The sequence below is a fragment of the Chlamydotis macqueenii genome, chromosome 10 (assembly GCF_036417535.1).
Source record: "Chlamydotis macqueenii isolate bChlMac1 chromosome 10, bChlMac1.mat, whole genome shotgun sequence".
NCBI lineage: Eukaryota > Metazoa > Chordata > Aves > Otidiformes > Otididae > Chlamydotis > Chlamydotis macqueenii.
The window spans coordinates 12,332,336-12,351,218 of NC_141565.1; the positions used below are offsets into that span (position 1 = coordinate 12,332,336).

Below are 18,883 nucleotides of genomic sequence, written 5' to 3' on the forward strand. Positions count from 1 at the left end.
ACTTTTAACCATTCATATTCTAGTAGTTAGTTTTTAACCGTGCTTTAAGATCTCTGTTCTGCAGGCTCTGCAGAACAATTCCATCCAGTTCATTTCCTTGGTCTTAGATTAATTGACCACGTGGGAGAAAGATGTGTGTGCTGGACACAAGCAGGTGCTTAGGACTCTGAGAAACCACTCCACCCCTGTGTGGTCCACAGGGGAATGGGAAGAAGGAGAGAGAGTTCCTAAAACGGCTTTCGACTAAAAAGACCAGACTACTTTGGATTAGGGGAACGGGGAATGCTGGGCACCTGGACAAAACAGAATGGGACATTTGCTCATGGTTCCATTGACTGGGGGAATGTAGACACTGGGGTGGAAAGGCCTGGGCTATTTTGTCATGGCTTCATTGGTCAGGGGAATGTAGGCACCTGCATTGCACAGCCTGGGCAATCTGCCCATAGCTCTACTAAACAAGGAAATAAAGACACCTCTGATCTCACTGAACAGGGCTGTTTGCAGCTTTGTAAGTAGCTGACAGTATAAGCGAGGGGAATTTAAAGAAAAAAGAACAGAGCTAAGCTACCGAAACAGAAAATGCTGCAGGCAGGTGGGAAACGTACCACTGCCTTTGCTGTGGCACTGCCAGGTGTAGCTCTGTGCAGAGCCTGGCAGCTGATGCTGTTAGTTTAAGGGGGTTTATCTCTGCGTGTGCCATCAACGTGCAGAAGAGTCACCTTCCAGGCATGCACCACAAGCTCTTTTCTGGCTCCTGTGAGCAAAAAGGAGCAAAAGTATTTTACAAGGTGCAAGTATTTAAATTGTTTGGTTCACTAGAAAGAAAGAAAGAAAAAAACACACAGAGAAAGAGAAAGCGGGAATCCCTATAGAAACAAAGCTTTCACTCTGCTAACAGAGTTAGTCAGACAGACATTGTCACCACTTATAAAGCAGGGCCAAAGAACCCTGAGGGCAAGTCCCTCTGCTATGATGGAAAAACTCAACCGGGGAGAAAAACCTCTCAAACTGGAGTTAACATATCCGTGGAGTTAATATATCCTTCTAAGCCTGGAAACAAATCTGACCAGGCCAAAAATCTGATCACAGTTTTCACTTCCTTGACTCCCTAGTGCCTTAGGTTACCTGACTTTAGAAGTCATGCTAAAGCCATGTTCCTAAAATGCTTTGAGAAATTTGGATGGCATTAATCCTGCATTTATGCCAATAAACCTTAGATTTCTCTGAGTGACACTGTTGTCACTTGGCTCAGAAACACAAAGAAGTAACCAGCACTTGACAAGTTACCACTTACTGGCTGAACTGCAAGACGTGTCTGGGCTCAGTAACCCCAGGGAGAGATGTTTAAGGCATTTCCTATCTCGCATCTGAGATGGCATGAAAGCAAGTACACAGCTAGTGGTAACTCAGCTGTGATGTTCTGGGATCAGTCACAGCCCCACAACTGCTTACACAGTCTTCTAAATAGAAACTATTACCTTTTCCTGAACGTCCCCTCGAGATGTTCGCTGTGTATGCAGCACCAAATCTATTCCTGCATGTGAATCTTCTGTCTTTCAGGTGATCTATCGTGCCTTAAGTCCGGCTAACAAGATTGAAGACCCCTATAGTCTTGAGGCTCAAGATCTCCTGAAACTCACCAACCTCCGCCTCCTTTTGTTAAAGAGACAGGAATGTCCATGCCGTGGTTCAGGATTGGTAGAGAAACCCCAGAGATTTGCCCACTATGCTATTTATGACCTGATCGTCCGGGGAAGCTGCTTTTGCAATGGGCATGCAGAGGAATGTGAGCTTGCCAACAGGACAGGAGTCATGGAGAACGTGGTGAGTTCTAGACATTCACCAACTTTCTAGACTTGTTACCTGCTTGTGCTTCCTCAGCCTAACTGTACATTTTGTGTATGATCTTGTCCAACTCTCCCTAAGCCTAAAGACAGCATGGTTAATCCACATTAAGTGAAACTTAAACAACTCTGGGAAAAGATTTCCTATAACCCTTGCTGCAATCCCATGTGTGTTAATTGCATTGCTAGAGATGGGTCCTTCCAAAAACTCTGGACCTCAGAATATTTATAATTGTGTAGGGGCTTTGTAATTGGAACAGAGATCCAACCCCAAATATAGTGAAATCTCCCACCCATATGCCTACATATGGGTAGAACTGAACTGATAACTATCTGTCTCTGTAATGGGTTTTGAAAACCAAAATAACTCTTAGAACTTTAGTCCCTGGTGTACTCTGATGTAATAGACTCAAGAAATACATCCTCAGCTAATTTCTGACCCTTTAGGTATATGGTACACTTGAAATTTTGGTTTATTTTCTTCTGGAATGTGTATTCACTGACTTCCTTTCAAGTTTTCTAGGTTCAGTGGTAGATATTGTAAGATAATTAGGACTGTATGAGTTTTACAATATTTGCAAAATCATTTCTGAATCAGTTCCATCTGTCATATAAGTCTAAGGTTCAGCTACAGTATGCTAGCACGAAGTGATATTATCAGATTCTTGTAACTACAAATAGAGACTCAATACATAAGTGTGTGAAGAAAATCTGTTTAAAGAGCGCATCCTCTCTATTGCAAACTGTTAAATATACACATAATGAAACCAAATAGATGAATAACATGCTAAATGAATACAGCTGGTGGAAGAATAAACACTCTGCCCACCAGAAAAGGAAAACTCAATATTGTGTATATTACCGGCATAACCATTGTAAACTATGACTGATTTTTTTTTTTCCAGTAGTCACACTGGAATAGAATCTTTTTGTGCCATCAATGACTTCATGGGGCAGAAGGTAAAGTAGTTTTGATGAAATGCACTTCATGAGTGACTCATGTCCCAGGAGACAAGAGGGTGGATGCATCACATCATTCGCACAGGCACGGATATTAGCAATTCTTTGCCTAAGCAGGGATTCAAATGCAGCAGGAACTCAGAAAAGCCTTCTAGAGCTTTAACTACCTCTAGAATCCTACATGAGGTCTGGAAAAGACCATGAGTGAGTTTGTCTAAGTCCTTGCATTAAGGTATGATCAAGCATATCTAGGCCATTCACTAGTGAGTGCTTGTTGAATTAGTTTCTGAAATTCTTTGATGAAGGAGATTCAACAGCAACCCTCAGCAGTTGTTCCCATTTTGACAGTTTGAAAGCTCTTCCTCAGTGCCTGCCTAAATAACTCTGCTGCAAATTAAGGTGATTCATTCTTGTCGTCTCTCCCTCAATGATCATGGAGAGCAGTTAATCCTCATTCTGCTTATATGATTGGGAGGTTCTTGCCATATCCTTCCTTGGTTTTTGCTTTTTTGTACTAACCAGAGAAGTGTGAAACCTTAAATGTTCAAAATTTTTAAATCTTCTCCCAGGTGATATAAGTCCGGAGTAAAGATGATCATGCTATTTTGCTCCTCTTTTCTGTGCTTTAATCATTACATCTTAGCTCTCTTTCAAATATGCAAAGAAAAACCACCCATGGAAGACCAGTTTCCTGGATCCTTTTACATTTTATCTAGTCCTTACCGATGATGATATTGTAGTGGTGAAGGGAGAGTTCACACAGGTACAGATCTCAGGATTTGGTTTACATAGCTAGCGTGAGGGACTTTCTATAAGTGTATGACTTTTCATATTACAATATAGCAATCTCCTTGCCTACATGCGGAAGGAAAAGGCCTTTGTTGTTGAGTGCCAAACACCAGTGGTACATTTCATATCAGCCAAACTACATTGCAACAAAAATCTTTGTTATCTTGTAATCCTGCTTTCTTGGCAGAGACAGGGAAGGTGCTCTACATTGAATCATGTGGTGACTAAAACAGGACAGGGGAAGAAGATGTTAAAAACGAACACTGCATATCCAGAAATAATCAGATTCATTCCACTGGCCGCATCTAATATTTAATGAACCCATGGCAGGGCGAGTCTCAAGACGCACAGCTTTTAGTGTGGCTAGTGTGGGTGATATCACAGCATGAAGGCGGGGCAGCTTCACGTTTCCTGGGCTGCTGTCAAGTAATTAAATAAAATGCTGGAAAAATACAGACCTCCACAGAAAGGCTTAAGTAATAGGAGTTTCAGTCTCTTAAGAGTTCAGAGTCCTCCTACAATATGTTTATTTTCTGTAGTTAACAAAAACAAAAGCAAGTCCATGTAGAAAACAACTGTAATTGCTTGCCATGGGACAGGCCCAGAAACTGAGATCATTCTGCACTTAGGTCTTGGAAGAGATATAATTGTGCTAACTTTTAAGTCTGCTCTTTTTACTCTTGAAAATAATCTGTTCCATTTGTAGTAGTTCTGACACTCCTAGACTGATACTATATGGAGGCTAAATAATGGAAAAAACTAAAGCAAATTTCTTGACACTTTTGAACTAACACTTTTCCACACCATTTTGGAGGGACTAGATGATCTATGGCTACCAGATGATCTGTCAAGGAACAATTTATCTGTGGATCTGTCAGTTAAGTCATGACAAGCCATTCAGCTTCTGGCTTCTCCACTGAGGCTGCCAATAAGAGATGCAGCTCTATGAGAAGCAATGTCACAGATGCCACAGTGTTGTAGAAACTAATGGATAGGAGACAACTTCAAATTGTAAAACCAACCTCCAAATGGCACATCATTCCTCACAGCTTGAAATCCTAAGTAGTTTCATGCATATTCTCTCTGGTCAAAAGTTATTTGTGAAAATACTGAGTAGAGCACAGTTCAAAGTACACTTCTGTAAGATCCAATGGAAATGTCCGTTGACTTTTTATTTTGGTAGCAGAACAGTAATAATTATGCTTTCAATGTGGCTTTTTTTTTTTTTCCAACAGGCCATGCACCCACCTCAATAAAATTTATCTAGATCACACTTCCCTTATTAACTACTGAGAATATCATGTCAGACAGGAGAAGAACTTTGAGAAATGAAGATGGAGCTGTTAACAATAGGCAAGAAACTTCTGGATAAATGTATCTTGAATTTGGGGTTTGTTGCTATAGACAGTGATATTTCCTTGTTTTCTATTTCCCTTCTTTTGACCAAAAAAAAAAAAAAGAGACATGGAGATATCATGCCCAACTTAAAAAGCTTCTTGTGATAGCTAAAGATAAAATTCTCCTTTCTGAATTTAACAGCCTGTATTATTTCAAACTCTTACAAGCAGCTCCTTTGTCAGTGAGGGAAATTATTGAGATTGCATTTTACTGCAGAAACTACGGAGAAGCATTTTCTTTTAAATGGAGGGCATTAATATGCCCTTCTAAGGGAAACAAATGCCAGGACCTGGTCACCTGAATACATCTAGTCTTTGTCCACCATTGGATGCAACGGAACATAATCCTGTCCCAGGTATTGTTGTTGCAGGATGTATAAAGTTATGTGTTGCTCTACAGAAAATTATTTCTTTATGAAGATCCAACAGAGTTAGTAAGAGCTGTCAAGTTTAGGATCTGCTCTGATGACACACTTTAGCTGAGTCCAGGGGTGCTTCCAGAACAAAGTTTACAAAGCAGAAAGTGCACATGGAGAGAACATAGAATCTAGACCAAAGTCCTTTCTGTTTGCCAGACATTTCACAATTCTCTTCCTAGTGCATGAGAAGTAAGTATGGACAGAGGAAAACAAATTTGGATTAAAATGTTTTTGTATAAAGCATTAGAGTTTTTTTTCACTTGTTAATTTTTGGTACCTACACTGCCAGGAAATTCTTACAAGTTGCCTCGGATGTTTCTTTTGCTTCTTTATCCTGTTTACAGAGACAAACTAGATTCCTTTTGGGTCTGGTTCTCCACAATGAAGCAAATGGAAAGTTTTTCACTTAATTCAAAGGGAGCAGGATCTGGTCCTAAGTAAGATTCCTTGTTTGGCATAGTGGAGGTTACATAAGGTAAAACTTGTTTTTCTACCGCAGTTTTCTAGGTGACTTGGCTGTCGTATACCTTGCAAATATTACCCCCTCTTCAAATATCTTGTGCAGTTCTGCTGATAATCCCCAGCTAAGTTTTCAATTATCTGATCCAAGCTATGCCAGTCTGTATGATGTCCAGCACTAAAAGATGCAGGAGGTGTTCTCTGTTGTAGCTGGCAACTCAAAGAGCAGGTTTTGTTTAAGAAAAAGTTAGCCTGTGTAAATCAACTATGTGAGTAGCATCAGGAATGTTTAAAAAAAAAAAATTACAAGAGTTTCTAGATCACATCAGAATAAATTCTAGAAACAGATCCCCGTGCTGATTTTTTTTTCTAAAAACTAAAACTGAATATGGATGTCAAGCTCTACCCATAATGATCTGACGACATAGAAGAAGATCATACAAATTACGGAGCAAAAAGTAGCTATGAATTACACAAAATACATGAAAAGAAAGTGGTGTCACTGACACCTTTGCTGCCCACAGTGGACCAAAGCATTTCACAAGAATCTTGGTGGGAACATGCAGGTGTATGACAAAGTTTCAAATATTTGTGTTCAGAGATGACAAAGAAGGTGACAGGGGGAGCATCATGGAAAGGTTCTCTTCAATTTTAGTGGGCAGTTTTAATGAGATCCTAGTTTGCTAGGGAAAGATGTGTTTCAAAACTGTGACTCTAAATGGCAGTTAATTTCCCAAACAATCACTTAGATAAAAGCTGGGAAAGGATATTCAGACTTTTCTTGTAGATCGCATCTGGAAGATCATATTTTATCACATTCTTACAAAAGTCACCAGAAACCTTAACTGAAGAATACCTAAATAAATCTAAAAAAGAGCTTTCCTATATGTCCCATGCTTCTCTTGCTGTTTCAGAGTGACTGTGAGGAAGACTGGCATATTAAAGCAATGCCTCCATTACTGCCAGGAATTGGATCTTGGCCAACACAAAAGCAACACCTCTGTCCTTTTGGGTTGTTAAAAATTTGAATCCAAGCAAAAATATGGTACATATTCCCCCTTTATTTTAGATATACTGCATCCTCCAAATTCAAGCACACATCTGGGTTAGTGTCTGGGGTGTTTCCTTTCAAAAATGTACTCATTCTGGTTGGATTTCTTATCATTTCAACTCAGATGTTACATCAGGTATCTCCTAGAATTGCACAAAACCTGCAGTAGTCCTGATGAAAAGATCTTAAAGATTTCAGAGTCCTGTTCAGTACAGATTTAGGCTCTGTAATCTATGTAATCTATGTAATCTATGTTCCTCTATATAGTTTTTATGAACATTTCCAGTTTTGCTGGCTCATTGACACGAGACTCAAACTTTAACAAGTTTGTTCTCCCCTCCAAACAAAACCAGCACTACTTTGCATTATAGTCACTTCACCTGGAATAGCAGGGACACATGTAAGCAGTAGTTCACACAGTTCTGAATTGGCATTCAGGTAAGTTCAGGTCTAAAATGATTCCAGGAACCACTCCTAGGTGGCTTAAGTAGATGTTTCTGCCCACCCGCTGTCCTTCCACTTAGCTTTGCACCCTTTAGGGGTTTAGAATCCTTTTCTTGAAGTGCACAAGCTTTCTGATAAATCATGGAGTTTCTCACCCTTTTTCTCTCTTTCCAGATTCCTTATAAATTTGGTTAGTCCTGAGCCTTTTCAGCCCTGCCCTTCCCCCACTGTCCAAGCTGCAGCCATCTGCAGAGAAGTTGCAGAAAACTATTTTTCTCTTGGCTTCATCCATTCCATTACTCAACATAATTTCACTTGAATGGGAGCTGTGCATGCTGCCAAGTTCCCTCAATACAGAGGTAAAAATTCAGAGAAGAGCTCCCAGACCCACTCTGGGAGAGGCTTTTCAATCACACACCCCTAAAGCCACTGTGGATTAACCAGTAGAAACCCAGCTAAGTCCAGACAGTTGCTGGAGTTAGCCAGACATATTACCAAGTAAATGACTGAATTATTTTGCCTGTTGAATGAACAGGTCATGTCCAAACTTCTCTGAACTGTCCACGGTGTGCTAATACATTATGCCTGACCTGTAAATCCCCAAATCCTTGCCCATATGTCAAAGGCAGAATCTAGAACTTCTCCCATTTCCTCCTCCCCTGAAAATTAATTCTGGGTCTTTCTACAGCAAAGGCTGGCAGTCAGGCTAACTGTTCAGTGGCATCAGAAACAAAGCCTTGAACAAGACCAAACTCACTTGTGCCATTCATTTTCAGGAGATTTGAATGGTGTTATTTACTCATTATGCTGTGATTCAGGCATTCATCTATTAAAATACAGAGCCTCTCTTCACTGCCTGCGTCTTCTTAAGACACTCACCAGGAGCTGGTGACCTGAGGGGGCTGCATTTCAGTCTGACAGCTACTCTTGTGTGCAGTTTGTTACAGATTGATAGTGGAGTTGTTTGCACTGTAGGTAAAAATAAGAGGACAGCTTAGCCCAAAAATTAATACAAATCAAGTTAGCACTGAGAATGAAAACAATAAGAAAGTAGAGTGAAATGTGGTCTAAGGCACAGCCATGCATATGTGTAAAGGCTGAATTCAGGCAGAGGATGGAGTTGTGTCTTGAAACTGTCACAAGTTGAGTTATATTCCCTCACATGAAGCATGAATTTTGTACCTCTTTTAGTCTATTTATCCAGATCTTTTGTTACTGTTCAAAAAGGGGCTTAGTGATGCCAGTCTGAATATTCAACTAAACACTACCACTGATTTTCCTTCACTGTTACCTATTTAGTGAATTTGGAACCAGTGGTAGCTCATTCACTCACTGCTGGGGAGACCAAAACCTGTATGGGCTCAGGTGGCCTTGCCACAAGTGACCCAGCTCTACTTATCCCTGCCAAGTTCCCTCAAACTTAATTTACCAAAGTGACCAAGTACGAGCCAGAAATTCAGTTCCCTCAGAAAACACCCATATGTGTACAAGTTTTTAGACACATACACTTATTAGATCTTTTCCCAGAAACCAGCAAGTGAGACAGGAAAATAATGGCTTTTTTTCATTCCTGATTATAGCAGCAATTTGAACTGTCAATCTAACCATAGCAGGCACTGTAATCTGGGACTTACTCCCAAGCCACCCATCCTCTTAGGTCTTTGCAAATTTGAAAAAGTTGAAGACAATTTTTAATTTAGCCTCTTGAAAGTCATATGTCCTCTCCTCAGGACCTGCTATTAAAGGATTTATTATAAATCTGCATGGATACATCTCTTCATTTGAAAAGGCAACAGAGCCTATTTGAATTGTAAGAGAAACAAAGCAGAATAGCATACACTGTTTTGTATTTAACCACTCAAAATGACCCAGAAAGAATCATATACTAAAAGCAGGTAAGGGACTAGCCTCTGATGTCATTGCAAACTGCTGTATCCAAAATTTCTCTGGCAACATTACAAAGTGAATACAGAGCCCAAAGACAAACATTTTGTCCGAATCAGCAACAGTTGCTCTGTTCTGGCAGGCTTCCAAATTTAACCTTCATTCATTAGGAAAAAAGGCCCAAAATAGACTGAGAGTAGCCCAGGAGAAAGAGCAACAACCACAACATTTACTGAAAGGATAAAAGGTAAAAGAAACTAAATGGGCAGAGACAAAGCAAAAGCCTTCAGGTATTATACAAAGCTGAACAGAGTTTAAAAATAAAAAAAACCTGTGAGACAAAAAGAGATTGAAAATGTCCACTCTCTCTCTCTCAGCTGTAGATCAGAATTCAGCTGAAGCAACTTCGTGCAGTCAAAGGTGAATAAGTATCATGTAGCTTCTTGGAACCGTTGTATAAAAGCAGGATACGGTTCTACACTATTTGCTACAAATCGAGCAGAAATTCCTGAGCCCCATGGAAGAAGTACTGGATAAAATTTATGGCTTAGTATATAGCATCATCCTGGCATTAAAATCATGAAGTTATAAGCTCCTCTATGTCCTGATTCAAAGCTGCTCAGGTGGTAGATGCACAAATCAAAGCCTTTGGCAGCAATACCAGACTTGTAACAGCACGGCTGTACTGTGAGGCAGATGAGGGAATTAATCCGAGTTAAAAAATACTAGTGCCAAGGCAAAAAAAAGCGGTTTTAACTTCTTTTTTAACATGGTTTAATTTCACAGCCCAATTTACACATGACTCAAGGCATGATGCAGGAAGTGATAGCATAGAATGAAGCAGTAAGGAAAGCAGAAATGTCTCAAATCGAGATTGCCCCCCATCACAAAGCCACAGCCTAAGAATACAGCTGCTGTACCAAGACACAAAAGCAGACCTTGCTTTCAAGTGGTCATTGAATCCCATATGATGGTGATTGAGAGCATGGCATAGCATTTTTGCTCCTTTCCTGGACTAATAGTAGCTTCCAAAATAACTTTGGAAGGCATCATAGAATCTTTAATGTTGGAAAAGACCTCCAAGATCATCAAGTCCAAGCTTAAAAAAAATTTAAGCATCATCCAGCTCCAAAAAAAAAATTGTCAGAGCAACTGAACTCTCAATATGATGATGCTCCAACAAATGAGAACAATCCTTGGAGACAACTGGTTATCACAGCGATTAGGAGAAGCAGATGAAAGGAGGTGTCATAAAAATAAATTCCTTGATATTTCTGAAGTACTCCATTATTGCAGCAATGAGCACTGTGGAAAAGCCCAGGCCTAAATAGTGTTGTATCCAAGGGTCAGTATCTGTTGAGTGATGCAGAGCCACATACTGAACATTGAAGATAAAGTGAAATATGAGAGATGTGAGGCAGAAATCTCCTGGATCTCAAACTTTCTCTTGCTGTACTGATACATTTGTGTTCATATAAATGCCTCTCACAAACTAGTTGGGCTTTAGTTGAAAACTGGCTAGGTTTCCTAATTGATGGCATTAATCCTATGTAAGCCTCTGTTCCTCACACATTGCTTTCAAACTCCCTCCACCTGGATTGCCAACTCCAAATCTAGAAAGCTGAAGTATTTTTTTCCTCAGATGGCCTCCAAGTAGTCAGATATCCTAAAGCTTCCAATTACATTAATCCAGTGGCAACCAAAGGACTATTATCAGGGTCCTGAAGGTGCTAAAAGGACTTTAACGGCCCTGAGCAGCCCCACCTGGGACTCCTACCCATGTTCTCTGTCCATTGGCCTGGGGCCTCCATTTAAGCTTAGCCCTGGGCTGAGCCCCTGTTTGAGTTATGCTGTAGATGTGCCTGGGTGCAACCTTGCCTCTGGCCCTGCCTCCTGGATGGACCTTGGGCATATGCTGTAGGTACCTTCCCTCCTTGTGGACTCCCTCTGATGTGTTACAGCTTGTCTCTCATTCTACATCCTGGATGGACTTTAAATCCACGTTGTGGGCTTATTTCTGGGCCTGTCTCTTGCTGCTCCTGAGTTGCCCCTGGTCCATCCACTTGCTGTGTCTGGGGCTGTCAATGGACTGGGGTATCAGCTCCCTGCTCTGCCCTCTGTGCTCAGCACACTTCCCCCTCAGTAAGGGCTTAGCCTGTGTGCTGAGGTAGCCCTCAGCTTACAGCTTTACAACCCTTACAGAGCAACTGCTCTGTGACAATCATCTCCTTAATCACCATTACCTCCTGCAACTCTATGTGCTTTCTAGGGCATAGAAGAATATCAGTGTAATCCTGCTGAATCTGTAATTCTCTGACTATTTTTCTCTACCTTAGTGTGATCATCTTTGTGTTCCTGTGAGAGCTAGTGCATCCTGAGATCTTGCATTTGGTATAGAGCACACTCTTCTGGATTTTTGGACCCACTTTTGAGAGAGAAGCGGATTTACTTCAGCAGGGAATAACAAGTCAGGGATGTGCCTGTTCTCCTCATGTTGGTGTTGAGTGTGACTCACATTCTCCCCTCCCTAAGAAGATATCCCATTTCCTATTTTATCTGACAGCTTCCTGTATTTCGTTCTTATTCCCTCCTGGACTTTGGTCTCTGGCTGCCTTTCCTATCTCTTCCTCTTTAGCAGAACAAGTTGTTTGTCTCTTGTTACTTACAGCCACCTTACCTACCCTTATTTCATATCATGCTTAAGTGTAATGTCTCTTCCACAGCTGAGTTTCTCCTGCATTGACCAGTCTCTCTGCAATGGCCACTTACATCCATGAATCACCTTTCTTGCCTGTGTTCTACTTGAGCTGTGTCTCTGTTCTCTTCTTATGTCCAGCTCCTTTCTGTACTTCAGTGTCCCCTCATGTTGCACTTTCTTCCTTAGCTGTTTTCACCAGTGAATGCTGTCTGTGAGATTACTCTCCACAGAAAAAATATTCTATCAGATACTCATCCGGAGATAACACATAGCAGACTTGCTTTCTCCTCCAGTATCATTTACATTTGCCCCAACACCCATCACTTCTCTTTTCCTTATTCTTAAACCTGTACAAAAAAAGTTACTCCTCAGACCTAACACTTCCTAAAAAAGTTCCATGCCAGCTCCACTGTTTACTTCTGGCTGCCTGGCTTTTCAACCCTTTTGTCAAAGCCAGTCATCCTTCCACATATATTTGGTAAACTGTTCAACGGCAGGGATCACAGGCAGGAAGCTTCCTTTATGCCTCTGTCCTACTCCCAACATGCCATTCCTAGATAGCCTCCAGAAACTACAGTTTGCAACAAACCAGTGGCCAGTGAGCAAACTTAACACATCTACTCACCCCCAAAGAACAACTGGATTCTTCCTTTCTCACTGAATTTTCCTGTTTACTTTTTGAATAATTGTTCAGAGTGTTCACACCATCTGTGCTCTGCACTGTAAGCACAGGGTCCTGTGGAATAATGAATATTTGATCATGTCATTCAAGGTTAAAACAAGATTGCATAGTTTAATCCTGCCTTTTCCCAACTGTACAATCTCAGCATTTATTTCATTTAAATTTTTTATATAGTGAATGCACAGTTCACATACATATTTCTAAAAACTCCAATTTACCAATTTTGCATTGAACTACACTAGCATTTTCCTAAGAAATGACTGGATCAAAGATGTTTGTTCTGATTCATTTTGGAATGAGTTGTAAAGTTTGGGTAGTCTAAAGTTTGGGGACATTGAAATTTAGGGTTCTGGGTCAGGCTTGTTATCTTTTCCCACTCCTGGTCCTTTTCTCTGTTCTATGGCTTCTGAAAAGCAGTCACTGTATACACAGCGGGGAATTTATAAGCCTGAAGAGCCAAACCCAAATAGGGAGAAAGCAGACACTGTTGCTTATTAGTATTGTTGTCTTTGTCTCTGTAATTTGTCATCCTATTTAGTGCTTTGAACATGGACGACTTTCTTGTACAAAGGTCTGGAGAGGCATCACATCATGTGCTACATGCTGGATCCTCCTGAGGTTTACTGGTGCTGAGCTCTGACAGAAATGCAGACCCTGAAGTCTGTGCTCAGTCTTCCGTGAGGAGGCAGCCAACCGCTCTGTGCAGCAGCAAATCTGCCAGCTGGCTGTAGAGGGGCAATGGCATCAGCTGCAGCCTATCCCCTTTGCTAGCTACATGACATATCTGGTCTGGGAGGATTAGAAACCAGGGGAGCGGAGAGCAAATTGCTGCAGGGAGATGAGTTTGGGGGCAGGGGAGTGCATTCACACAACTGCTCTTTTGAATGTTTCTCTCTTGATCCCAAGCTACCTGCTATGTGAGGTGGGGGAAGATGGGACTGCAAAGGGAGAGTCTGACTTTCGGGAAAAACGATGGAGAAATAGAACTCACATTAGTGGTGAGATTAAAGGATTAGATAGAATTCACACCCTAGTCAAAATGAAATATCAGCCTCTGCTTTTTGTGTAACATGCAGTGGGCGAGAGCTGTGACAGTGGTTACAGAGCTTAGCATCCTCAACAGTGCACATAAGGAGAGCGGTCTAGTCCCTGATTTCTGTGCATTTTCTACTCTAGCACAAGCTCCTTGCATGTGAAATACATACCACTAATTAGCAGCTTCTCTTGTGATGAGTGCAGAATGTGACCTAGGCTTTGAAGGCTGAACTAGCTCAGTTTCCAAGGTCAGGTTTCTAGTGTGAATACCTCATTGCAAAACTGACATATATTAGACTATTTCCATGATTAAAATTCGCAACTGTGTTCCAATTAAGGCAGATAAGTACAGAGGAAGAAAGTTCTTTTTTCAAGTAATTTTTCAAGCAAATAGTCACAGAGAGAACTCTGCTATTCAGCTAGTTTTAGTTTTTGCACTTCTTTGTTTCCTCCTCAAATATTTGTAAATATTTTGTTGTTTCTTAGCTTAGGTGGCTTTCACTCACTTTTGTTGAATATCTTCCAATTTCTCATTTATCCGCTAATAAGATGTTCAAAACTGAATGCAGTATTGCATTTCCTCTCTACTTGGAGTTAAAGTGCTCTTAGTTACACAGCCCAAAATTTTACTGAGCTTTATCTCATAATCTATTCCTTGCATATTCATATGTAAATTGGTAGGTTAGTGTCTACTGTACCTAAGTCTCTTCAAACATTGGTGCTTTCCTCTCATGTGTGGTTTGGATTGTTTTTCTGTGGGTATACTGGTTGGTATTTTTCCAGGTTTAATATTTTTGCTATATTTTTAACTGTGCTAAGAGGCCCAGGATTACTTTCTCATTCTTCTAACAATTTATAACTAACAATTTATAATTTAATAATTCATGGTGATTTCATTGCCTTACTCTCTCTTCCAGATCACTGTTAATGTCAAATTAGACAGGATCCAGCATCCTCTGTTAGGCTGTGCTCTCCTGTAACTCAACTCTGCTAGCCAAGAGTGTATGTGATGCTACCCGGAGGTGACTGCCTGCTCATGCTCTTGCCCTGAACCTGTAAATCAAGATAAGCAGTGTTAGCTTACCCAATTTAGAGTCTAGAGGCTGTTCATCAATGTAGTAGTAAAGTAGCCAGCTGAAGAGTTAAAAAGAAAATGTTTCCACGTGCATTTAAAATGGAAGATAGATGGAAAATCTACATCATTAGTGAAGAGATAAAGTTATGCATCTAAGCTCCAGGCTCTGTGGGTTTCCTAAGAGAGCCAGGCAGCTGTGTGGGCATTGTGCAGGAGAAGTCCCACCTTCTCGTGAGGCTGTTGAGCATTCCACCATGTTTTTGCTTGTAGCTATTTGAATGTGTTCTCTTTCCCCTGACAGGTCCATGGGAAGTGTGTGTGTAGACACAACACAACAGGGGACCACTGTGAGAAATGTGCACCGCTATACAATGATCAGCCTTGGAAGCCAGCAGATGGAAAAACAGGGGCGCCAAATGAATGCAGAAGTAAGTGAGGCAAAGTTCCCTAACAAAAAGTTCCCTAACAAAAAGTTCCCTAACAAAAAGTTCCCTAACAAAAAGTTCCCTAACAAAAAGTTCCCTAACAAAAAGTTCCCTAACAAAAAGTTCCCTAACAAAAAGTTCCCTAACAAAAAGTTCCCTAACAAAAAGTTCCCTAACAAAAAGTTCCCTAACAAAAAGTTCCCTAACAAAAAAAGACTTCCATCGATTTACACTAATGGTGCCCTTACAGAAACTGGGAAGAAGTTGCTGGCCACTGATGGAAAACTTCAGTATGCATGTTGTTTTACTGCAGTTGACCCATTTGGGCTGTTGGGAAGCGGCACTTACAAGGCAGAAATCTGTTCTTCATGCAGCTATGTCCCCTCATGTGTTTTAGCGTTCCAGGGTTTTGTGCAGGGCTTATGATACCATCAGATTGGTTTGTCTTACTGTAAGAATACCACACAGCTTGCAACCACTCAAGCTTCTCAGACCCTGCTGGGACTCTCACATCATGTTGCAATTTCTAGTTTTTATAAAATCAAGGATTGCAGGTAGATGAAATGTGTTACATTCAGATAGTTCCTTCATGATTCACAGTAGGAAAATTATACCATTTGAATAGTATTCCCTTATATAAGCAATATTGTCTTATATAAGCCTGAAATATATTCTCCTGTTTCCTACCAGAGTGTCGCTGTCACAACCATGCTGATAGCTGTCACTTTGATCTGAGTGTTTGGCTGGCATCGGGAAAGCGCAGTGGTGGAGTCTGCAACAACTGCAAGCATAACACAGAGGGACATCGGTGCCAAAGGTGCAAACCAGGGTATTACCGAGATAGAGGGAAACCCATGTCTTCTGCAGAGGTCTGCAAACGTAAGTGACTACTGTTACATGTGGTGAAGACGAATTGTGGAAGAATGATTAAAAGAAAGAAATCAGTAACTCCTATAGAAGTAACTCATGAGTACTACTATCACTTTATTGTATTCTCTTCCTAAACTACAGTTTACTGATCCAAGGTCATCTTCCTGATTTTCTGTGTCTATTTCTCCCCTGGTATCACACATTTTATTTTTTTTTGTGATAACTGCTACAGTTCTCCAAATGCATTGCTTTACGGAGAAAGGTAAATTCTTCTTGTGCTTGCATTTTAAAACAATATGGTTCCTTTTTTCTTGAGGCATATTTTATTTAGCTGTTCTTTTTTTTCTGCATCTCTCAAGACTGTGTGTGCCTATGTGTAAGCTATTGTTAAATTCCATTTGATTGTGCAACATCTGTGCACATAAACACACATATGTGTGTGTGTATATATATATATATATATATAAAAAATGGCTGCAGGAGGTGCAGGAAGCATAAGACCATGCATAGCCACTTGGAAACAAATCGATCAGAGCTCACGGAGACTTATCTCTGGATTCTACAGCTGTATTATGGGGTGCTCTGCCCAAACTAATTGCCTCATTAACACTTCAGTACGATGTGTTAGGAAGTAACTCAGGCATAGAGGCACTAATGTGGGTGTACAGCCTCTGGATCAAGATTGTTTGCAGCCAGCCAGTCTGGAACATAGCCTGAATCGCCCTTACTTAATGTAAACATTTCCTGAGTATTCTGCCAGGCTTCACACATCTGATTCCATCTGGCATCTATTTGAGAGGTTGCTATTTCCAACGACATACATAATTTCATTTCTCCCTTTGGACAATTTTCCTTCCCTGTAGCTCGGGTATCAATTGCCAGCACAGAGAATTTCATCCTCTGCCATCTATACTTATGCCCATTGGCATCATGTGCTTTTGAAGCTTTCCTGACCCTTTGATGGTCTTCACCAAGATTCCTCTTAAACACCTAGGTTACAAACACTCCTCTCCCTAGGACTGTATGCCCTGTGATACTGCTTAAACTACATGTGCACAACACAGCCTATATTTCTCCTCTTTGGTATTCTTTCCACTGGATCTTAGTGCCAGCACAGACGGCTTCCACGTGACTCCTTCTTTTCAATTTCACAGCATTCATCAAACATTGATCACCAGACAGGGCTGGGGGTGAGCTTATCTAACTCACCTTGTATCCCATAGTGCTCTGTGGTGGCCTCTTTCTAGTCTTGTTTCTACTCTGAGTAGATCTGCTACAGGGAAATACTGTAATGAGAATAAATTGTTGTGCCAGAAGATTAGCTTTCAATCTCGTAGTACCTGAAAGAATCTGTGTATGAACTCTTGTATTTAACAGGAGGATGATGGTGTAGTAACCAACATTGGTGTAATATTAGATAACCATGAAAGTCAAGGAGCACTGGAGAGCAGGGAAGAGGAAAAAACATTGTTTGAAAATACAGCCTATCTGCGTGGAAACCCTAGAACAGTCTGCCTGGATGAAATCAGACCTTGACTCTACCCCTGCCTTTGTCTGGTCTGGTTACAGGTGCCTCAATACCTCCTGCCAATACTCTGCAGAGCAAAAGAAAAACCGTTCAGAAATGTACCTTGTTGAAAGAGCTTTATTCCTATCGAGCCAGTCAACCACAATAATGTTCCTTTCACCTGGGAACGTGCTGCTGCCAGCAGAAGGCCCCCAAATGCAATTGTTTCCACTCTCACTTGCATTCTCAGGCCTAGATAGCTGCCATCCTGCTTTAGCCACCTGAAAGTCCTGTGTCTTTTCTAGACTCCCTGTACAGTCAGTGGAAAAACAGTGGGATCTCTAGGGAATGATTTACTGTATTCTAATATAGATGCCTGAGAGAGATGAGTTGAACTGCCCTCTGTGGGATATCTATTTCTCTTCCTTGACTTAAGAGCTATTTTGGATCACTAGCCTGCACTACAGGTTCGTTGGTTGAGATTAATCTAATGGGTTTGATTCAGTATTATTGTAAATAGGTAAGCGTGATGCTGCCTGTGCACGATTCAAGTCAGTGGGACCTTTTAGAAGCGTGTAAAGAAATGCATGAATGCTTACCCTATCAAAATACAAGGAAAGGGTATTGCAGTTCACTCTAGAGAGCCTCAGCTTTTACAGCAGACTGATGTGTGCACGCTGCTTGTACCTGTGTGGAAAAAGGGACACTGCAGATGTAACTACAGAGTTGAAAAACCTGGTAGGGGGGTGGTTAGTCAGTGCCTTTTCTCTTTTATTTAAGGTGAGGAGAATTCCTACAATGACATTTGACAAATTACCTGAATAGGGTAGTGTTTTGTATGATGAAAGAACTGATCCCCAAGCACTTCCCCATGTGGTTTGCAGGCAGTATATGAATGTGCACTTCGTGTTATGCTGTACTTCTGCTGAGAATTTTCAGGGAACATTTCACTACTTTGGTTATTATCAGTGACACCAAAACCAGAAACACCAGCGCACACAGGCAGAGTTGTTTTGGTTAGAGCAGACTCAGTTTGACAGAGGGAAGATTTCACCTCCAGGACCACCATCAGCTCCTTATGCCTAGAGCTGATATTAAACTGAAATGCCTCCAGCAGAATGTAAGATAGAGGCCCTCTTCTTCATTCTTTATGTTGTAAAACTTGCATTGCTATTAAAATTAATGTGGTGTGGTCTGAGTACATTGTTCAGGTTGTGTGACACTGAAACCAGCTCTAGTTACTCAGTAAAAAACAGTTACTGTTTTGAGCATTGCTAATACGTAAGAAATGAGACGGTGGACAACCAGGTACATTACTGTCATACCTCAGCCTGCTGATCATAA

At 41.0% G+C, this 18,883-nt stretch overlaps 1 protein-coding gene across 1 annotated transcript in view; it reads left to right on the forward strand.

The window, feature by feature from the left end:
* Positions 1-18,883, forward strand: part of LOC104481846 (netrin-4) — a 49,665-nt gene that overhangs the window by 19,060 nt on the left and 11,722 nt on the right. The window contains exons 3-5 of the mRNA XM_010123161.2: positions 1,561-1,824; positions 15,039-15,165; positions 15,853-16,041. Of these exons, the coding sequence (XP_010121463.2) occupies positions 1,561-1,824; positions 15,039-15,165; positions 15,853-16,041 (580 nt within the window). The remainder of the gene's footprint in view (positions 1-1,560; positions 1,825-15,038; positions 15,166-15,852; positions 16,042-18,883) is intronic.